The 23,924-nt window shown below is 38.8% G+C and overlaps 1 protein-coding gene across 10 annotated transcripts in view; it reads right to left on the reverse strand.

Annotated features, from left to right (window-relative positions):
• Positions 1-23,924, reverse strand: part of PPP1R12B (protein phosphatase 1 regulatory subunit 12B) — a 262,789-nt gene that overhangs the window by 28,331 nt on the left and 210,534 nt on the right. For all 10 annotated transcript variants that reach the window (XM_072648190.1, XM_072648188.1, XM_072648189.1 and 7 more), the window contains one exon: positions 1,209-1,225. In XM_072648190.1, the coding sequence (XP_072504291.1) occupies positions 1,209-1,225 (17 nt within the window). The remainder of the gene's footprint in view (positions 1-1,208; positions 1,226-23,924) is intronic.

A 23,924-nucleotide genomic window follows, 5' to 3' on the forward strand; every position in this document is an offset into this window, starting at 1 on the left:
CTTACTTCTCCCTAATCCTTAAAAATCTTTCTGTTCCATTCAGTTACCATCTCATCTCTCTACCATGGTTAACTATTACACTTCTTTTAAAAAGCTGTCTATACCCAATGCCTCCTCTTCCTCCTTCCCCAGTCTTGTCACCAGTGACTTCCAACTACCAAATGCTTGTGTTCCCAGTTTTAACCTCCTTAATCTCTCTCAGAGTTTTTGACCTTGTGGATCCTTCCTTCCTACTAGAGCTCCTTTAGCTCTCCTGATTTTTTTCCTTTGTCTTCAACTGCTCCCCTCCGCCTTTACTGTTTCCTCTATTGGTGATTCTTTTATAAGGATCTTCCTCTTGGGCCTGTCTTCAGTCTTCTTACTCTTTCCTTTAGCAATCTCACTCATTCCTACAGCTTCAACTAAAACCTCAATGAAAATGACATCCAAATGTTCATTTCCCATCTTGATTTCTCTTCTGATTTTCAGACATACACCTCTAGCTATCTATTAGATGTCTCTATTGAGATGTTCCACTAGTACTTTAAATTCAAAATGTCCCAAATTGGCATCATCTTTGACCCCAAAACTATTCCTTTTTCTGACTGTACCATTTCTTTCATTAATACCATTACTGAGCCACTCTCTAACATGTATAATCTGAGAGTTATCTTTGTCTGTTTGTCCTTCACCTCTCATATTCAATTAGTTCCCAGGCACTTATTAAATGCCTACTATGTGACATACTTATACTAGGTGTTGGAGATATAAAACCCAAAATAAAATAGCCTTTGACCTCAGGAGCTTTCATTCCATCAGGGGAGACACAAACATACATAAGTATATGCAAACTAAATATAAGGTAATTGGTGAGGGTAGGGAGTGCTTGCAAAGCATTTTTAACTAGGGAGATCACAAAAGCCCTCATTTAGAAGGTAGCACTTGAGATAAGATCCTGAAGTTGTAAGAGCTGTGGACTGAGGAAAATGGAAGGGGGATGGAGGGAAGGAGGGAGAGAGGAAGGGAGAGAGACAAACAGACATCAGTTAGGAGGGCATTATACTAGTTCAGATGAGAACTAATAAGGACCTGCAACAGAGTAGTGGCTGTAGGAATGAAAAGTTCTAGAAGAAGGAAACATTGCTAAACTGTGTAAAGGAAAAAGATAAAGGCAAATCATTCTCACACATAAGTATTAAGCATGCATATAAAACAGGGAAAATTCTTACCTAGAAAGTCTTTCATGCTAGAAAAAGAGGGAGACAAAAGAAAAAAAAGAACAACAATATTAGCAAGGAATGGACTCATTATTTCCATTTATAAAACTCTGCCCTTGACAAAAGATCCATCACCCTCATAACTGTAGTTCAAAAGAAATCTGAAAATGCAAACAACTGACTGTTTCTAAAAGTTAGGATGGTAGGCTGTGTCCTCAATGTTCTTTGTGGCATTTATTCTTCTTCAGTACCCTAAACGTGGCACTTTCTGGGCAGTCAAAAATACCCCACTAGGCATCTAGTAGTGTTTTTGTTTTCTGTTTTTGTTTTTTTTTTTTTTTTTTTACCACTGGTTATCCTACCACAGCTAGTGGTTAGCCCAATTACTCAAGCTCTTGAGGGTAAGGAACCTGCTTGTCTTTCTCCAGATCTTTGGGATGTGAGATTAAATGAGTTCTGGGAAGAAAAGTCTTCTATAAATCTAAGGACAACTGTCAATTACTTATGGTCATCAGAAATAAATTTTACAAAGATTAATAAGGTCTTCCTAAATTATCTGTGATTTTTATTTGGTTATAGCAATACCTATATCTTTGAGTCTCAATTTCCTCTCCCATTACTACTTTTACCAAAGCTGAACTGAGTAAGTGCAAGGGATCTGAATTTCACTTCTTTGTTTACTCTCTGTAGGTGCCACTGAGCAGAAAAACTGTCAACAATGGGAAAATCAAGGGAGAAGTAAAAGTGCCAGGACAATCTTGTGGATGCAGATATTCAATCTCTAAATAACCTAGAGTTGGTTACTTTGGAATGTTGATTAAGACTGCTTTGTTACAAACTTTTAACTGGATCTGTGTGTTTACAAGTGATGTGATGGTATCACCAAGCCAATGACATTCCCCCTCTCCCCTTCCCTTTTCCTGAAGAAGTCTCTCGCCAACACCAGGAAAATCATATTCCAAGCACATGCAGCATGACAAGTCTCCAGGGCTTTACCAGAAAATATATAATTTGTACAGAGGAGACAGGAGATTGATTGGTGCTGCTTCTGGAATACCGGAAGGACTTCATCAGGGTGAGTTTCTATTAACATAGATCCCAAAGCCTACCTTGCATGACTTAGTAGACCATCTTTACTAACTGTTGTGGCCAAAACTTCATCACCTGGTGCTCAACCTCAGTGTGAGCTTCTTAATGGAGCTAGGATAGTCTTTGTATGATAGACAGAGAATCTAATTCAGGGCCTGTTCTAGAAGCTTTTCCAGCTTGGAAGGACTTGCTGGAGATTGCCTGGCATTGCCTTCTAGGACCCAGGGTCATCTCCATACAATAGGAGGCATTAGACTAGGACTCTTGTACAGGAGAAAAGAGCTCAAGGCTCAGCTAGTGTATTGTGCTGCTTCTACATAGGACTACACACAAACCTTCCTGTACTATTCACAGAAACACAGAATCTCAGAATAGGAAAGGATCGCAGACAGCATCAAGTCTACCCCATTCCTGTGTAAGAATGCCCTCTACAACATTTCTGAATAATTATTCAGCATTTGCTTGAGAACATTCAATAAGGAAAAACTCATTACATTCTGAAGCATTTCATTCCACTGTTGGATGGCTCTAATTTTTAAGGGCTTCTTCCTGATTTTAAACCAAATCTATCTCTTTGAAGCCTCTACTGCCTATTCTAGATTGGCCTTCTGGTGCCAAGAAGAACAAGTTGAACCCCTCTTTCACATGATAATCCTTCAAATACCTGAAGAAAACTATTAGATCCCCCAAGTTTCTTCTACAGGATAAACATCCTCAGTTCCTTCAGCTGATCCTTATTCATTATGACCTTGAGGCTCTTCATTATCCTGGTCTCTTTTGGATACTCTCTGGTTTATCCACATGGTGCCCCAGATGAAACACACCATTTCAGATGTGGCATGAGGAGGGCAAGTTCACAGAGCTATCTGCCAAAATGGGTTCAATGTTTTCCTGACTTCCTTTGATCCATTCTGCTTCACTATGCCCACTTCCTCAGGATGAGTTTGGATTAAGGCCTGCCTACCCTTTTAAGAGCTAAACGCTATTTCAATGCACTGATGTTACTTCTATAATATTGTTACTTCATTTGTAAAAATGTTTTAGTTTCCCTTTTCAGCTAATCGCTCATGTTTTCTGTTAAGATTTCAGCTAAATCTGTTGTGTTAAGCTTTTTTCATAGAATCTGGCAGTAGCTTCTGTAGTCAAGAAGCAATCTTTTCTTTTCACCAAGATGGGAATTAGAAAGGGATTAGCAGTTCTCTTGATAGATATTAGTTCTTGAAGTTTATGTATCAAAGCAATGCTAATCCTTTCTGATGACAGCCTTACTTACAAGAATAAATGATCTTGATAATATGCCACTTAATTTACAGCTGCACAGGTATCATGACAAGGCTATTTGGGTCCTGCAATCACATAGAAGAAAGTCCTTAGACATCAAACCATACAGAGAAGGGGTTATGAGAGGAAGTCATGAGTCACTGATGGGGTTGGTTGGTATGAAATACAAAGATGACTTGACAGAATTATATGGCAAGGAGGGCCAGGCAAATCTAGGTTTCTGGATGAAGAGGCCCAAAATAATTTTTCATAGATGAATCAATGTTAGCATGAGGCAGGAGGGCAAAGTGTCAATGCAATAAATCTTGCTATGCCACCACAATTTCTTACTCTAGGGGGTTTACTGTATCAGGCATTTCACAAAGGCAGCAGTCAAAACGGCTGTTTGCAAGTCTTCTAATTTTTACCTCCTCTGAGTCACAGTGGGAGTCACAATGGGAAGATTAGAAATGGCAGGCTGTGATAATATCCCTTGTCATCAGCTAGTCTTTGATGAACTGTTGTGGAAAAGTGTTTATGTATGGAGTGATCCACAAAACAAGAAAAGACAGAGAAGCAGTTCTATATCAGACACAAGATTAAGACTGAGCATTCAAATCAACAATTCTTTTTTTCTTTTCTTTTTTATTTTTTGGACAGGCAATCAGGATAAAGTGACTTGCCCAAGGTCACATAACTAGTAAGTGTCAAATGTCTGAGGCCAAATTTGAACTCAGGTCCTCCTGACTGCAGGGTTGGTGTTCTATTTGCTGGGTCACCTACGTGACCCTGTGTCAACCATTCTCACTCTCTTCTATTTTAGTCCTTGCTCCACATTTTTATCCAGCCTCTCCTCTGGACTTCTGTGAACTTCTCAAGAACGTGGCCTTGCCTCCTATCAGCCTCTGGTGGTCATCTTTGGTGGACTCTTGCAGGTCAGCCTAAACCCCCAGAAAGGGAGTTGCATTATATAAAAAGTGGGGAAAAGATCAATGATTTAGCACAATGCAAGTATCTGCTTTTCAAGGAAGGCAGAAATTTCATGTTTCTAAATGAAAAAAAATTCTCCCCATACTAGGAATGTTTCCCTTAGCCCTTTGTATGGATGGGCCTAAGAAGAATTTACTGCCAGTGTGGGAGGTAGTAGTAGTAGCCTGACACTGTACAAGGATTTGAGTTCAATTCCTCAGCTTCTGGTAAAATGGCTCAAGTTCACAAAAAGTCAAATGATACTTTCTGATAGTTCCCTTAACTCTCTGTGAGTTCCTGAACTTTGTACTTCTTTTTTCTTGACTCCCTGATATCTCACTAAGTTAGGAGCCGATCATAGTTCAATTCAGACAGAAAAGTTAAGGAAGGCAGATGAGATGTGTCAGAAGAGATTTATTTTTCATTTTTCTTTTCTATCCTTTTGTGACTGAGTATATGTTCTGATTCATGGCTTTAAAAGTCATTCTTTAAATGCCAATCCAGCAATGTGGCCTACTGAGGGAAAGCCAGGAAGAGACTGATAAAGCAGAGGATGAGAAGAAGTATTTCTAAACAGCTCCATGGGGGCAATGTTAATTGGAAATGGTGAGTTAGGAAGCAACATAACAAAGAGAAGTAGAGCTCAGCATGATGAATTTATATCAGTACCTGAAACTCAGCATATCTTAAACTAATCTTTTTTTGGAGATATTTAATATTTTATTTCCCCCCAAAAAACAGGTAAAACAATTTTTTGACATTAATTTTTAAAAATTTTGAAATTTAAAATTTCCAAATTCTCACCTTCCTCTTCCCCCCTTTCTGACGCAGGTTATATATATGCTGTCATGGAAAACATATTTCCATATTAATCATGCTGTAAAAGTAAACACAAACAAAAAAATCCCCCAAAACAAAAAACTCAAGAAAAACAAAGTTAAAAAGAAAAGTATGCTTCAATCTGCATTCGGACTCCATCAGTTATTTCTCTACAGGTGGAAAGCATTTTTCATCAGGAGTCCTTCGTAACTGTCTTGGATCACTGTATTGCTGAGAATAGCCAAGACATTCATAGCTGATCACTGTATAAAATTGCTGTTACTGTGTACACTGTTCTCCTGGTTCTGCTCATTTTACTTTATTTCAATTCAAGTAAGTCCTTCCACATTTTTCAGAGAGCATCCTGCTCATCATGTCTTACAGCACAATAGTATTCCATCACAATCATATACCACAAGTTGGTTGGCCATTTCCCAATTGATGGGCATCCTCTCAATGTCCATTTTTTTGCCACCACAAAAAGATATGTTATAAATTTTTGCATATATAGGTCCTTTCCCCCTTTTTTTTTTATTTCTTTGAGATACAGACCTGATATTGCTAGGTCAAAGGGTATGTGTGTACAGTTTCATAGCCTTTTGGGCATAATTCCAAATTGCTCTCCAAAATGGCTAAATCTGTACACTAACAATGTGATAATGTTTCAATTTTCCCACATCCCCTCCAATAGTTGTCATTTTCCTTTTCTGTCATGTTAGCCAATCTGATAGGTATGAGATGGTATCTCAGAGTTGTTTTAATTTGCATTTCTCTAATCAATAGTGATTTAGAGCATTTTTTTCATATATAGATAAGTCTTGATTTCTTCTTCTGAAAACTGCCTGTTCATATCTTTTGATTCACTGGAGAATGACTTGAATTCCTACAAATTTGACTCAGTTCTCTATACATTTGAGGAATGAGGCTTTTATCAGAGAAACTTGTTGCAAAAATTCTTTCATAGTTCTGATTACTGTACATTTTCCTTCATCCTATTTCCCCCCTGCTTATCCTACTCTCTCCTTTCATCCTATCCATCCTCAAAAGTATTTTGCTTCTGAAAAGCACCTCTCCCAATATGCTTTCCCTTCTATCAACCTTTCTCTTATCCTCTTCCCCTCCTATTTTTCTTTAAGATTTCTCTATCCAACTGAGTATGTATGTTATTCCCTCTTCGAACCAATTCTGATGAAAGTAAGACTCAAGCACTCCCTTCCACCTTACCTTTCCATTCCTCTTTCTCCAAGTGCATTCTTCTCTCACCCCTCAATTTTATTTTTTTAGATATCTTCCCATCAGATTCACCTTATACCTGCAGCCTCTATGTATACTGCTTCTAACTGCTGTGAGATTTAGCCTACTCAATCCCTTATGATTTCTCCTTCCTGTTTACCTTTTTATGCTTCTTTTGATCTTATACTTGAATGACAAATTTTCTATTCAATTCTGCTCTTTTCATCAAGAATGAATGAAAGTCCTCTATCTCATGGAATATCCATTTTTTTTTCCACCAAAAGATTACACTCAGTTTTGCTGGGTAGGCAATTCTTGGTTATAACCCTAGCTCCTCTGCCCTCTGGAATATCTTATTCCAACCCCTATGATCCTTTAACATAGAAGTTGCTAAATCTTGTGTTAACCTTACTATGACTCCATGATATCTAAATTGGTTCTTTCTGGTGCTTGCAATATTTTCTCATTAACCTGGAAGCTCTGGAATTTAACTATAATATTCCCAGGAGTTTTCATTTTAGGATCTCTTTCAGGAGGTTATTAGGGGATTCTTTCAATTTCTATTTTAACCTCTGGTTCTAGAATATTGGGGCAGTTTTCCTTGATAATTTCTTGAAAGATGGTGTCTAGGTTTTTTTTTTTTTTATGGCTTTCAGGAATTCTGATAATTCTAAACTACCTCTCCTTGATCTATTTTCCAAGTCAATTGTTTTTCCAATGAAATATTTCATATTTTGTATTTTTAATTTTTTTTGTTTATTATTTCTTGACATGTCATGGACTCATTAGCTTCCACCTATCCAATTCTAATTTTAAGGAATTATTTTCTTCAGTGAGCCTTTTCCATTTGGCCAACGCTGTGATGTTCTTTTTAAGGAGCTCTTTGCTTCAGTTAATTTTTATACATCTTTTTTCCATGTGGCCAGTGATGCTTTTTAAGGAGTTCTTTTCCTCAGTGAATTTTTGTGTATTTTTTTCCATTTGGTCAATTCTATTTTTTAATGAGTTCTTCTCTTCAGTAGATGTTTGTGTTTCTTTTACCACTGGGCCTAGTCTGTTGTTTAAGGTGTTATTTTCTACAGTGTATGTGTGTGCGCATGTGTGCATGTGTGTGCGCATGTGTGCATGTGTGTGCATGCCTCCTTTATCAAACTGTTGACTCTTTTTTCATTATTTTCTTATACCACTCATACCTTTTTCGAATTTTTCCTCTGCCTCTCTTATCTAATTGTTAAAATCCGTTTTAAGCTCTTCCAGGAATTCTTTTTGGGTCTGAGACCAATTCACATTTTTCTTGGAGGTCCTCAGACAGTTTTGACTTTGTTGTCTTTTTGTGAGTTTGTGTTTTATCTTCCCTGTCATCACAGTAATTTTCTATGATCAGGTTCTTTTGCTCATTTTTCCAACCTATTTCCTGATTTTTTAACAATGTTAAAGCTGGGTTTTGCTTCTTGGGTAGATGGAGCACTGTCCCAAGATTCACATTTTTGGTGCAGCTGTTTTCAGAGCTAGTTTGGCAGGGGTCGTGGTGCTGGGGAATCTTCTATAAGTTTTCAATTCTCCCAAGGCAGTATGATCTAAGAAGAGGTGTGTTTACTACTCTCCTGGCCTGTGCTCTGTGAGCATTCTTTTCTGTCCTTGAACTGTGACCAGGGTCCTTGCTCCTCTGGGACTGCAAACTCTCATGTTCTAGTGCTTCTCCTTGCCCTGAGATTGTGACCCAGAATTTCAATCCAGATCTGTATATGGGTAATGAAACAGAGTTCTGTACCCACAGTCCGCAAAGGGACCCCTATAATCTTTTGACTATTTGACCCTCTTACTATCTGTGGGCTGAGAGTTCTGGAAGCTGCTGTTCATTCAGTTGCCCCAAGGGCCTGCTGCTGGCTTGCTAAGACGTGGCCTAATGCTGCTGACTTGCTTGAGTCCAGTGCTTGGACTGTGTTCCACTTTCCTCCTGGTGTAACAGACCTTTCCTTCTGACCCTCTAAGTTGTCTTGGGCTGGAAAATAGTTTCATCCCATCCTCAAGTGGGTTCTTCCACTCCAAAATTTGTTTTGAGGCATTATTTTAAAGTTGTCTGGAAGGGAATTTGGGAGAGCTCAGGTGATGCTCCGCTTTTTCTCCACCATCTTGGTTCTGCCTCCAATCTAAAACTAATCATCTTTCTTCCTTTATGAATTTCCTATAAGTAGCTGCTTATCATTCATACTCAAAACCATCTTTGATTCTTCTCTTTCCTCTGTCTATCACTGCCTGATTAGTTATCAAGACTTATTAATTGTACCTCTAAAACCTTTCCATTTTCACTCTAGTTCAGAATTTAATTACTTCTAATATGGATTATCGATAGAGCTTCCAAACTTATCTTCTCAACTCAAATCTCTATCCCTTTCAATTCAGCCTACACAATGCTATCAAATTAATTTCAAAGTCATGGGAATCAGAGAAGGAAATTCTGGAGAACATCTCTGTCTAAGCAACTTGCTCAAGATCACAAGTAGTATGATACTCAATGCAGAACTCATCCCACTGTACCACACTGCTCAGAAACATAAGCTGCTTCCCTATTAACCTGTCTAATAAAGTTCAGTTTCCTTAGGTTGGTACTAAATACCTTCTACAACATCATATTTATTCTTTCCAGTCTTACCTCATACTAAAATATATAAACCATCTATAATTTCAAGAGTATCATCCTTTAGCCCATTAGGCATGATTTTCTGAACACATACCATGTTTTCCCATCTTCGTGTTTTTGCTTATAGGAATTTTTATACCTGGAATGCTTGTTCCATTATTTTTACTTGCAGAAACTTGCTTTCAAGGTCTTCCTAAAACAGTACCATTACCATGAAATTATCATGATATCCTCAGGCAGAACTGATCCCTTCCCCCTTTGAACTCTCAGAGTATTTTGTACTTGACATACTCTATAATATAATGTAATCATTTTTCCACATAGCTAAGTTTTCATTCTGTGACCTAAAGTTAGTCCTCCTTAACCTTTTTAAGACTACCAGTTGTGGAAGATGGTGCTGACCTATGTGAATAAAGGAGTTTATTCACCTGAGTGGTCAATCTGCCAATGAAATCACAGGTCCAGTTCTTCCTAAATTTCCTCATTAGCCTTACATAAGTTCCTTGAGAGTATGGGCTATGTTTGTTGTCAAAATAATCCTCTCTGTGTTCCTTTTAGCACTTAAAATATGGCACGCACCTGATAAACATTTACTGAATGTTTACTCAGAGATGCATACATTCAAAACATACCGAATGTTCTTCAGAGAGAACTGAATGAGGTAGTTCAGAAAGCTCAGAAAAAGGACAGTACGCAAAGGTGACATCCTAGAACATAAAGCCCAGTCCATCCCAGGACTTTTTGGAGATTTTGATGGTGCTAGTGCCAGGCTGAGGAGTCAGTCCCTATCAGGATTTCTTAAGAACTACTGCTCCAGTAGGTCCCACTCTAAATCCAATCTGCTGCTCTTTTAGTAGAGTTTTGGAAGCTCTGTGAAAGTAGATTGTATGCTGTGTTATCCCAGAAAACTGCTCTTAGGTTCACAGAAGAGAAGCCCATAACCTAGAAATAAGGAAATGGCAGTTCTCTTGTATGAGGTTCTGACCACATTAGAGCTGGGGTATGTATTAAGTTCTGGGTGACACATTTTAGGAAGAAGAGAGTTCCAGAGGAGGGAAACCAGGATGGTAAGGGCTGTCTCAAGTTCATGCCATAAGAGATTTTGTGGAAGAAACTGGAGATATTTAGTCTAGGGAACTGAAGGCTTAAAGAAGGTGTGACAACTATCTTCAAGGAAGGCAGTAGATAAGAGTGTTAGGTTTGATGGGAAAGGACCTGGACTCAAATCCAAATTCTGTTAACTTATTAGCTAACTCTGGGCAAATCATCCAACTTCCTTAGGTCCCAGTTTCCTTATCCATACAACGGGATTGTAAAGAATCTCAAAGTTCCTGTCCACCTCTAAATTTATGAGCCAAAATATTTGAAATGATGTAACATGAAAAAGAGACTAGACTTGCTCTGTTTGGTGCCTGAGGACAATAGGTGGAAGTTGTAGAGGCAAATTTAGGCTTGATGTAAAGAAAAACTTCTTACTAAATAGAGCTATCAAACACTGGGCTGTACTGAGCTGTGTTAGGAGGTGGTGGGTGTCCCCTCAATAGCTATCTTTAAGCAAAGGTTTGATAACTACTTGTTCGTTATATTACAGTGGGTATTCATATTTAGGTATGGGTTGTATTAGCTTAGGGGCTTTTAACCTGGGGTCCAAGAATCTCTTGACAGGTTTTGGGGAATATGTAAACTTAGATAAGAAAAAAATGACATACTCATTTTCACTAACCTCTAACTAAAAATTGATATTTCCCTTCAATTATGAAATTAAAAAAAAAACTTTCAGAAAAGGGGTCCATGACACAAAAAGGCAAAGAATTTCTTGGTCACTAAGATATTTCTCAAGTCTAAAATTCTGTGATTCTGTCATGTCTTTTAAGAAGATATTTGAGCTTCTAGCCAACGTGTAATCTTATATATAGATGCTTCTAATATTTGCTGCAAAAGGAATAGTAGCTGGAGGGACTTTCAGGTTGCCAGTAAGATTCCAATGGAAAACAACATATTATCACTTTTAAGACTGGGTTCTATTATTTCTCTGATGGGATTAAAGGATGCTTAAAGAGAGAATTATTCTCTCTGTTCTTATGGCTCAACCAGGGGCACTGTATTACATAAAGAGTGCTACAGAGAAGAAAAGACTGAACACTGTTAGGATATAACAAGAAGACAGAGAGGAAAAGAAAATGACCAGGCAGACAGATTGTTCTAACAATGCTCCAAATGCAACATTCTGGTGTATTCTGCCCTACCTCACTTGAAATTCCCTTGTCATCTCTGCATGATTTGGGCCCTGCTTCTAATAAAAGAGCACAACAAAATCTCACCATAATGGTGGTGGCAAAACTGGAAAAAGGTAGGGACTGAGGCTGGTTTTGATTTGTAAATTGTGTGGGACTCCCAAAACAGCAGAGACAGACTTAGGAGGGAAAACTCATAAAAGCTTTTAACTTGAAAGTTATCAGGAGTCCAGGAAAGCACATAATTAAAACCAAACTCTTTCAATAAATTTTAAAATAAAATTGTGGCTCTAGAAGTTTGGGGAGGAAGGGACTGCTGAAATTGGTTTAACTTGTGTTCCTCTGGAGCCAGAGCCTGGCCCCACAAGGCTGGGAAAAACCACAACAATGATGACAAAAAAAGCCCCCAACAACTTATATTTATATTTCCCCCAAAGAGAAACTAAGCAGGAGCATTTTCATATTATGTTCTGGTGCATTAGCAAAGCCTGGGGAAATAATTGAGCTATTCTGGGATGGGCTGTGGAGAACTAATTTTTGTTTTCTCTCAGATTATTCATTCATTAATGACTGATGACCAAGTCAATGATCTGAGCATGGATGCTGCTAAAGATCTACTGAGGTTAAGTGAAAAAACATAAATTTGAGTCAATCACCTGCCCTTTTAAGGCTGAACAGTATTGCTTCTACCCAGAGGCCATCTAGTTCAGCCTGCTGCCTCTGGTCTTCCTCTAATCCAACCCAAAGAACAGTCTTCCATTTAACTGAAATACTCCAGGGAGGGCTGGTCTACCAATCCCTTCAACTTCCCGTCTTGGAGTTTGTTTTCTTCTGAACTGCTCTTCTGGGCTCCTGGTGGTCAAATGAATATAGATGGTAATAATAAAAAAAAATCACAATAATGCATAATTTTTAAAAATTCACATTTTGAAAGTACTTTGAAGCTTATTGAGCGCTTTTCTCACAATCCTAGAGGGTAGTACAATTTCTCTTTTATAAATGAGAAATCTGTATCTCAGAAGTGACATGATGAAAACTGGGAAGGAAATGCAGGGTTGAGAATAAACCTTTTGTTAACTTTTAAACTTTTGCTAATTAATTAATAATTGTTAATCATGTAAAGGTAAGGCCATGGAAGGAAGCTACAAGAGCACCTAAATAAGCTGAGACCTTGGGAATGAACAACACATGCTCTGTATTCCTCTCCTGGTACAGAGGGGTTACTCTCAGTTACTTACAACTCAAAGGGATAGATGGTGTGTGGACATTATTTCAAGACAGTTCAAACTTAAAGGCAATCTAAGTGGGATAAGCAGAGAGGCACAAATGACTTCAATGTCATTTTCCCTTTTTGATCATTATTACTATTTATTCTATACAGAATATTATCAGCAAATCAAAAGATACAGGAGGACTAGGGCATCCCTGACAACTAAGCTAATGGGATTTAGAGGCAGAAAATTTTTTAGAAGTCATCTTGTCTAAAGTCCTCATTTCATAGATGAGTAAACTGAGGGCTAGAGAGGTGAAGTCACTTGCTCCAAGTAATACAAGTAATCAAACAGAGCCAGGATTTGCAACCAGGTCCTCTGATCCCAAATCTAATGCTTTCGCTACCTCACTATTTTGTTTCCTCTTAACATTTTAGGTAAAAAGAAGAGGTTATTTTCATTGCATACCATAAATTCTGATATGTCTTGCTCTTACCATAGCAAGGGTAGAATAAATGGAAGCTAAGACTGCTTCTTTCCTACCTCTTTACAAATGAGGAAGCTGAGCCACAAAGGTAAAGCAGCTGAACTCATTCCTACAGGGTGGAGCCATTCCTAGAATTCAGTCTCCAGACATCTACCCCTGCTGTAACCATTAGATCATATTGCTTGGATGTGCTATGAACATTCAAGTCGTTATTTTCAATCCAGAAAACATACTTCTTTGAGAAAGCTCACAGTTCCCAAGAGAATTTCAAGCTCTCTTGAAGATTTAGAAACCCTGTCCATGACGGTGTAAATCTGAGAAGAGGCCAAGGATTGCTTAGGCCATCTCAGGCAAAGACCACATTACGCTGATGGTTTGGAAGCTTTTAAGGTCCATAGACACCTCTGCCTTCAGCCCCCCTTCTGGCTGTGCTGTGGTCTCACCTCCACAGGACTTTATCTCCTATGCCCTCTGGAAGCTCTCACCACTTCTATCCATGCACCCTCCACCACGCCCTGAGGCCTCACCTGATTGCCAGCTCCTTCAGGAGCCTCCAATCTAAGGAAGTGGCCAGGGTCCATGTTGTCCACACTTCTCCCAGGGTGCACTGCTGTCACTGGAACAAGGTCTTTCTACTTCCTACCTCCAGTTTTCTTCTGCGTTCTTCCCTTATTAGAACTTTAGCCGTCTGTTTGTATTTGTATCCCTAATTCTTAGTGCACAATAAACACTTGTTGACTAACTGACCAAATGGCTCATCTAAATCAGGAATGAAGAAGCTGTGGTCACACGTGGCCCTCTAGGTCCTCAAGGGTGGCCCTTTGACCAAATTCAAACTTCACAGAATAAATCCCCTTAATAAAAGGGTCTGCTCTATAAAACTTGCATTCAGACAAAAGGCTGCCCCTAAGGACTTAGAGGGCCCACAGGTGGTTTCCAGGCTGTAGGTTCCCTACCCCTGGGCTAAATCATTGTCACTAACCTTTTCTATACCTGGCCTAGATAAGATGAAAGCAGAATCAGCTGCTTGAAAATGCAGAACATTTCTGAAGTTACATCTCTAACGTTTATAAACTTTTCCCCTTTTCTTCCTTGTCCTCAGCATGATTTACTTTGGAGCTGAGCCATATTTTGGGCCAATATTGATTTAAATCTTTATTTTACTTTACAATAGTTGATGAGATTTGCTCTTAAGGACATTAAAAAAAAACCCCTCAGTTACCATACTCTAAAGAAAAGGTTGACAGATCATGTAATACATCATAGATATAAAAATCCCTAGCAAATCTATTTCCTGAATGAATTTACTTTTCTTATCCCTACCTCAATTTTGCAGTCTTTTGCCTCTTCTGGATCATGGCTCTTGGACTCTGCAACAGCTGTTGTTGGTTACCACCACACAGCCCTAGGCATTAAACTTTCCAAGTCCACAGTGGTGGGGGAGGGGAGGAGTGGGGGAGGAGTTGTAATAAAGGCCAAAATCCAGAAACCTACTTGGGTTGCAGATATTTTAATTTTCTTTGGATTAGCTTGTGAATCAAAACTTTTGCAAAGAGGTTAAAGAGTCTTTGCTGAAGCCCAGACAGAATCTCAAAAGAGAAAGTGAATGGAAGATACTGAAGTAATAGAAGGGAATCTTTTCATTGAAAAGGCGCTGCCAGAGGCCAGGCTCCCTTCTCTCTCCTCCCTCCCACTGCTCTGGGGACTTGATTAGTGACAGAGGGAAAAATGGACTGAGCTGGAGGTCCAGTAATTGGCCTTCATTTTGGAGGAAGCAAGAACTCTTCAATGTCTTACAAACATGTGTCTCTTTCCAGAGCACCAAGGAGTATTAAGGATTGGTGATGTAATAGCGTTTATCTCTAGGTATGTATATCTCAGAAAAGTAAGTGGAAGGAGTGCTGGTACGTTAGAACAAATGATCATGTGTCATCTGATAAAATGACAGAACCTACTTTGTAAGACTGTTGTGAGGATCAAATGAGACAGTAATAACTGTGAAGCACTTAATGCAGTGCCCAGCACATGAGGAGGTTCTGCAGAAATGTTAGCTTATTTGTTATTATGATAATTGTGGTTATTGTGAGAAGGAAAAGACTGGTGATAGAGAAGTACAACAATATGACATCATTTAAATAAAATTTAAAATTCAAAGAAGCAGAGTTGTAGACTTTCATTTTAAAAGGACAATGGTGAGCATTTTGAGCTCACCATTAAAGTCATTAAACCCATATGGTTTTTCAGCATTAATCAGAGATTGGTAAGTAGGAAGCTCAGGGTTTAAAGTGACAGGATTCCTGGCTCCCAGTTCTTTCAAGTGCTGAAAGGGCTAGAGACTACTACACGATTTTTTAGGAAGTCTGTTTTTGCCTCTTCTGTTCTCACCTTGGACCATAGATCTTCATCTTTTTGGTGTCATAGGCCTCTTTTGGCAGTACAGTGAAGCTTATGGACACTTTCTCACAATAATGTTTTAAATGTATAAAATAAAATGCATAGGATTACAACGGAAATATTTTATAATTATAATGTAATTTTCCCCCCATACCAGTTAAAAAACTTCCTGAAATCTACTGATCCATTAATCCCAAATGAAATACCTCTTCCTTCAACATTTGTGTAATTTAATATTGGAGTCATCTCTAGCTGCCAGGAAGAGAGATCAGAAGCAGAGTTTTTAATAATTTTCTATACTAGCTTTCTTGTTCAATATATGGCATAATACACAGTTCAAGAAGTGCCTCTAATTTACAAGGTTACCTCCAATCTGGGCAGTTAGGTGATGCAATGAACTGAGTGCTGAGCCTAGAGTCAAGAAGACTCATCTTCATAAATTCAAAACTGGCCTTGGATATTTACTAGCTGTGTGACCCGAGGCAAGTCACTTAACCTTGTTTGCTTCAGTTTCCTCATCTGTAAAATGAGCTGGAGAAGGAAATGCCAAACCACTCCAGAATCTCTGCCAAGAAAACCCCAAATGGGGTCACAAAGAGTAGGACAAGACTGAAATAACTCAACAACACCAACACCTACAATTCTCCCATTCACAGCATATTCCTTGCCAATGCAATCAGAAGAAACTGGCTCAAGAGGTTTAAGAGAGGGCCAAGGGGTTGTGGAGTCTGAAAAATGCAGTGGAAAAGCCCAACCTGTCTTTAGGGATCAGATCCTGTGATCAAAAGTTATAGATGGGAGACAATCAATTCCTCACAATATATATTTATTCTGTGTCTATAATGCTCCTGTGCCAGGGACCACAGAGAATATAACAAAAACAGGAGATACAAATCCTTCCTTCATGAATTTAAACTGGGGAGTGGGGCTGGGATGGAGGGGGGGAGATAAATATATAAAGCAATCAGTCTGATACAAGGGCTTATACAGGACAAACAGAAAGAATACAGGAAAGGAGTGATATGAATATAATCAAAATATGTGGCACAGACAATAAATACTATGTACGAGCTATCAGGAAAGGCAAAATAAGGGCTGAAGTTATTGGAAAGGCTTCATTCATGGAGGAAACTGGATTACTTCTGTGTGATGTACAGGACCAATCAGGCCTCACTGAAAGTGAGTGAAGTCAGGCTGTGTGGCTTGATTTTGGCTCCTGATGTGAGATGCCTGAGAAGATCTAGGAAGGAAAGAATGTAAGATACCTTGCTGGGGACACAGCTACTAACAGTAAGGCAGCACTATGAGCTCTGAGCTGGATGAGGAATTCTGAAATCTGAGGTTCTGGGTGCTTTAGTTTCTCACTAACTCCTCAATCCTTTCTTCCCCATAGATGTGGACTTTGACCCTTCAAATCCTGGAAGGAATACTTTAAATTTAAGAATTTTCTTTCAGTTCAAAAGTCAAAACACAGCATGACACTAAAACTGGTGTCAGATTCAAATCCTGCCTAAGACATGCACTATCTGCATGACCTGGTAGTCACTAACCTTTCTGTGTCTGCTTCTGTTTTCCTCCTCTCTAATATGAGGGTTTCTAAGATTCCTTCCAGGCACAACTCTAGGGTCCTATGACGCCTTCGGTGTTTTGAGAATCACAGAAAACATCTAGGAGATCATCTATTCCAATCTTACGTTACAGAAGAGGAAACTAAAGAGCCAAGTTTGTAACATATAGGTTTTCTGACCCCAAATTTAGTACTCTTTCTACCATAGCAAAGCCCATTAATTAAGCATTAATTTATAATAAGCGGAATAGGTATTGGTTTGAAATATATCTATGATAACAAAATTTCCTAAGAAAACCAGTAGAATAAACAAAATGATTTTCTGAAAAAAGTGCTTTTCAAGGACTTAAAAATCAGTAGCAACCCCATTTACATATACAACTGCTATACTAATTGCAAATGGTATACATGTACTTGCTCACTAATAAACACAGGTAGAGAAAGACTGAAAAGATTCTATTAGTCACTATTTCTATAATTACACATCTATTTTAAAAAATAAGACAACTAATAAAAATGAATGTTTTATGTGTGCAGATTTGCCTTTTCAAACACTTATTTTTCCAGATAAAATTTTTAAACAGGTTTGTTTTACGAGATTTGCCCAATGTATAACTACAGACACATGGACATACATACTCTGCTCCTAATTAGATTTAATACTCAAGAATATAGTGTAATTTACATTCAGTTGATTCCAGAATTATCAAGAAAGAGGTTTTTCCAGGGCTGATAGGAGTTTCTTCCTTATCCTATCTTGCCTCTTCTTGCACTTTTGTCCTTTTATTTTGGTTTTATTTTGTCCTTCCATTCCTTGCACTGACACAGTACTGTAGTAAGCACTTAATAAATGCTTGTTAGAAATTCTAGGAGGAGGGGCCCAAAGCAATTGGTTAGCAACTTGGGCAGAAGATTTGGTGAGGAGCTGAATAGCCAGAACGAGATGTTAGGATTACTTTTGAATTTTGTTTAGCTAGGTTAATTCTTGTTCCCTATTTCCTTGGATACTCAGGAGTTCTACTATTCCATCTTACCAGAGAATGTGAGTTTGCTTCCCTATTCACATACAGCTTTCAAACAAGTTTATATCCTATAAAGAAAGCAAACCATGAAAGAGGAAGAACATAGAACTGGGATTTTTTTCAATAGTTTTAGTTCAGCTATGGCAATCGGTTGTGAGAGACTGGTCCAGTCTTTCATAGGCTTCCTTATTAGGCATACAATTTTTAGATCCCACATCTAACGAGTAAAGTTCATCGTAAGAAGAGGTATCACCTCCTGGGGTGCATGACTACAGCCACCAGACTTCACCTGCCTTGCTCTTTCTGGCTGTTGTTCAATTATTTTCAGTTGTGTCAGACTCTTTGTGACCCCATCTGAGATTTTCTGGGCAAAAATAGTGGTTTGCTATTTCCTTCTCCAGCTCATTTTACAGTTGAGGAAACTGAGGCAAACAGGGTTAAATGACTTGCCCAGGGTCACACAGCTAGTGAGTGTCTGAGAATGGATTTGAACTCCAGGCCTGGCACTGGTCACCTCACTGCCCCTTCCTGGATACTACTACGCTAATTATAAATTACAAAGTCTCTGTACAATAAAAGATATGGCAATTTTTACATCAAAAACGTTCTTAAGGCTTAGGCAATTCTAGAAAGCTCCCTGCCACAGGAGTTAATCTGACACACTTAGTGTCTGTGTCTGTTGTGTAACTTTAAAGAACATTGCTGGGTTTCAAGGCTGGGCTATAAAGCCAACTCCCTAGTTATGGATAACCACCACCCACACTAGACAACGTACAGGTCAAACTCACAGCCAAGGAGGGGTTGAGTCCAGATAAGAAAGCCAACTCTGATCATTAAACCCTTTGTCTTAAAGCTATCTGCAGATCTATTTTCAATAATGCTAATCTAATTAAAGATACTGGCATTTAGAATGGGGGGGGGAATAAGAGGGTGTTTAATTTTTTATGAGTTTTAATTTTTTGTTATTTTTTTCAATTATCAAGCATTTACCTTCCTCCCTCTCAGCCCTACCCAGTGGTGTGCTGCAGCCAGCTTGAACTAGCTCTTGGGAGCATATTATTAAATTTTCAATATGAGCATTTACACCTTGTAAAGAGGCAAACACTACAAAAATCAGGGCTTGATTTATTTTTGTTGTTGTTGATTGTCTAAATCTAATAAAGTGATGGAGAAAATGTTAACACATTTCACCTCCACTCCCTCCTGTTCCAATTGATTGCTAAATATTTACCTGCTCTCCTCCCACTGGAAAAAAATTATTGTTATAATTATATACACACACACAAATATATATATATATATATACATATATATATGTACATATATGTTTGAGCAAAATAAATTCCCATATTGACTATGCCTAAAAATGTCTTGCCCTGCATACTTGGTCTGCATTATCTTTTTAGAAGCTGTAATAAAAATCTCTTACAATTCTATTCTAGTACGTTTACTTTCAGAGTGCTCTCACACCAAATTCACATTTAATCTTCTTAAGGTATACTTAAGTACAAAGGTCATAGAATGGTGAGGCCTACCTAGAATACAGGAGCTCAGATTTTGAGCTTGGGCTTCCTTTCAGTAGGCTACATACATATACTTTAACCAATTCAACTGATTACCTAGGTTATCCTGAAAAACTAGAGCTAAAGGAATGGCTGCATTCTGTAACACAGAACCAAAGAAACATCTATGTTATACATAACATATAATCAAAGAGACAAGGAAACAAAAAGTGCCCAGCCTCCTGATCATCCCTCCCCACTTGCCTGAGAGGGGTATTTTTTTTCTTGACAACAACTGGATTAAAGAGAAGTGCAGCTCTAACTGCCTCACTTGTAGGCAGTTCTTTCTTCCCCTGGCCTGGGACATAACTCTAAACTAGATGGGGCAAATCAAAGAAGTGTAGGGTTTGCAGGATTCTTTTCCCCTCAAGTGTGCTACTCATACAAGGTTCAAGCTTTCCATTTACAGGTGATCCTTCATTTAAAGAGAGTAAAGATAGGGTCTCTTAAAACTGTCACATAAGAGGGGGAGGAGCCAAGATGGCGGAGTAGAAAGACACTAGCTCCGAACCCACAGCCCATAAAATACCTGTAAAGAAGAACTCCCAACAAATTTTGGAGCAGCAGAAGCCACAGAACAATGGAGCAGAGGAGATTTCTGTTCCAGAGAGCCCTGAAAAACTGACCCGAAAGGTCCGTCACACACTGGACCTGGAACAGAGCCCAGCCCTGCCTTGGCTGCGGGGCACTGAGAGGAGCAGATCCCAGCAGGCTTCAGGGGCAGAATTTCCAGCGGCCCCGCAGGTCCCTCCACCCACAGGCACCAGAGGTCAGTGAGAGGGTCTTTTCAGCACACCGAGAGGGGAGTGGGGTGTCCCCATAACTCAGGCCCCCTCAGGAGGCAGCAGCAGAGGCGGCAGCAGACTGGGGCTCCCAAAGCAGGCAGGAGCCCAGATCCACTGTTGAAGGTCTCTGCATAAACCCCCTGAGGGAACTGAGCTCCATGTGGCAGCCCTGCCCCCACCTGAGCACCTGAACTTAATCTCACACTGAATAGCAGCCCCTCCCCCACCCAAAGCCCTGAGGCTGGGAAGCAGCATTTGAATCTCAGACCCCAAGGGCTGGCTGGGCAGATCTGGAGGTGAGGTGGGGGTGGAAAGAAAACTCAGAAGTCAAGTCACTGGCTGGGAAAATGCCCAGAAAAGGGGGAAAAAAAAATAAGACCACAGAAGGCTACTTTCTTGGTGAACAGATATCTCCTCCCTTCTTTTGGATGACAAAGAACAATGCTTACCATCAGGGAAAGACATAGAAATCAAGGCTTCTGTATCCCAAACACCCAAAATAAATATTCAGTGGGCTCAGGCCATGGAAGAGCTCAAAAAGGATTTTGAAAATCAAGTGAGAGAGGTGGAGGAAAAACTGGGAAGAGAAATGAGAGAGATGCAAGAAAAGCATGAAAAGCAGGTCAACACCTTTAAAGGAGACCCAAAAAAATGCTGAAGAAAATAACACCTTGAAAAATAGGCTAACTCAATTGGCAAAAGAGGTTCAAAAAGCCAATGAGGAGAACAATGCTTTCAAAAGCAGAATTAGCCAAATGGAAAAGGAGGTCCAAAAGCTCACTGAAGAAAATAGTTCTTTCAAAATTAGAATGGAACAGATGGAGGCTAATGACTTTATGAGAAACCAAGAAATCACAAAACAAAACCAAAAGAATGAAAAAATGGAAGATAATGTGAAATATCTCATTGGAAAAACAACTGACCTGGAAAATAGATCCAGGAGAGACAATTTAAAAATTATGGGACTACCTGAAAGCCATGATCAAAAAAAGAGCCTAGACATCATCTTTCATGAAATTATCAAGGAAAACTGCCCTGAGATTCTAGAACTAGAGGGCAAAATAAGTATTTAAGGAATCCACCCATCACCTCCTGAAAGAGATCCAAAAAGAGAAACTCCTAGGAACATTGTGGCCAAATTCCAGAGTTCCCTGGTCAAGGAGAAAATATTGCAAACAGCTAGAAAGAAACAATTCAAGTATTGTGGAAATACAATCAGGATAACACAAGATCTAGCAGCTTCTACATTAAGGGACTGAAGGGCATGGAATAGGATATTCCAGAAGTCAAAGGAACTAGGACTAAAACCAAGAATCACCTATCCAGCAAAACTGAGTATAATACTTCAGAGGAAAAATTGGTCTTTCAATGAAATTGGGGACTTTCAAGCATTCTTGATGAAAAGACCAGAGCTGAAAAGAAAATTTGACTTTCAAACACAAGAATCAAAAGAAGCATGAAAAGGTAAAACAGCAAAGAGAAGTCATAAGGGACTTACTAAAGTTGAACTGTTTACATTCCTACATGGAAAGACAATATTTGTAACTCTTGAAACTTTTCAGTATCTGGGTAGTTGGTGGGATTACACACACACACACAGCACAGAGTGAATTGAATAGGATGGAATCATATCTTAAAAAAATGAAATTAAGAGGTGAGAGAGAAATATATTGGGAGGAGAAAGGGAGAAATGGAATGAGGCAAATTATCTCTCATAAAAGAGGCAGGCAAAAGACTTTTTAGTGGAGGGAAAAAGAGGGGAGGTAAGAGAAAAACATGAAGTTTACTCTCATCACATTCCACTAAAGGAAGGAATAAAATGCACACTCATTTTGGTATGAAAACCTATCTTACAATACAGGAAAGTGGGGGAGAGGGGATAAGCAGGGTGGAGGGGATGATGGAAGGGAGGGCAATGGCAGGAGGGAGCAATTTGAAGTCAACACTCTTGGGGAGGGACAGGATCAAAAGAGAGAATAGAAGCAATGGGGGGCAGGATAGGAGGGAAATATAGTTAGTTTTACACAACACGACTATTATGGAAGTCATTTGCAAAACTACACAGATATGGCCTATATTGAATTGCTTGCCTTCCCAAGGAGAATGGGTGGGGAGGGAGGGATGAAGAGAAGTTGCAACTCAAAGTTTTAGGAACAACTGTTGAGTACTGTTCTTGTTACTAGGAAATAAGAAATACAGGTAATGGGGTATAGAAAGTTATCTGGCCCTACAGGACAAAAGAGAAGATGGGGACAAGGGAAGGGAGGGATGATAGAAGAGAGGGCAGATTGGTGATAGGGGCAATTAGAATGCTCGGTGTTTTGGGGTGGGGGGAGGGGACAAATAGGAAGAAAATTTGGAACCCAAAATTTTGTAAAAATGAATGTTAAAAATTAAATAAATAAATTTTTTTAAAAACCTGTCACATAAGAAAAAAAAAACAAACTCTGGAGAAGTAGCTGCTGCTTTTATAAACTTTTCCTAAGTCTTGAAAGAACAAGGGTTTGACTTCTGCCCAGTCCAGGTCTACAAGGCACTGTCTCTGTGTCTTTGTTCTTCCTCCTCATTTTCCCTTAGAATTCCTAGTTTCCTTCAAAGCTCAGCTCACAGGCCACTTCCTACATGAGGTGTTTTCTCAGTTCTGCCATCTATTAGTGTCTTCCCCTCATTCCAAGGGACAGAGTATTTACTTTGTATAAGTTCTGTATTGACATGCTCTTTATGCAATTGAATGTAATCTCCTTGAAGGAAGGGATTGTTTCATTTTTGTCTTTGTACCTTTGTCTGCAAAAATGCTTAGAACATAGTAGTTGCTTAAGTAAATGTTTGTTGTTTGACGGACATATGTTAATAATGCTAGCAATCACAAACCTAAATACTTGGTGGATATCAGTGGGGAAATCTTTCCTTATCTTTATGCACAGAAACCATTCTTGCCTATGAAACTGTTCCTGGTTTGAATATTGTATATTGAATTTTCTTGATTAAAGTTAAAAATGATGCTATAGTGTTTTTAATTAGAGAGAAAATGGTTAACAGATTGCATCCCTCATTAGCATTTATTCAACCAGATAAACGTTTCTCAACAGAAGACAATAGATTATAAAGTAGAGGATTATAAAGTAGAGGAAAAAATGGCCTACAATCTTGGTATTTTCTGTTGAGGATACTGGCCATGAATGGTAGCAATCTGAACTGAAATGAAAAATGCCATTAACTCTCGGCTTTAAATACAGGTAAAATTCCATTGCTACAGATAAGTTTACAATGAAAATTCAGGATTTATGAAAAGATCCTCAAGACCCAACAAAGTTTTTCTATAAATTGTGGGAATGATGTTGATATTTTATGAATTTCATATTAATTATCTCAGAGTATAACACAGACAATCCCTTCAAATTCATTAGCAACTATTTTGTATTGTTTTGCACAGAAATTAGCAAGGAATATTGAAG

This window comes from Notamacropus eugenii, chromosome 2 (assembly GCF_028372415.1).
Source record: "Notamacropus eugenii isolate mMacEug1 chromosome 2, mMacEug1.pri_v2, whole genome shotgun sequence".
NCBI lineage: Eukaryota > Metazoa > Chordata > Mammalia > Diprotodontia > Macropodidae > Notamacropus > Notamacropus eugenii.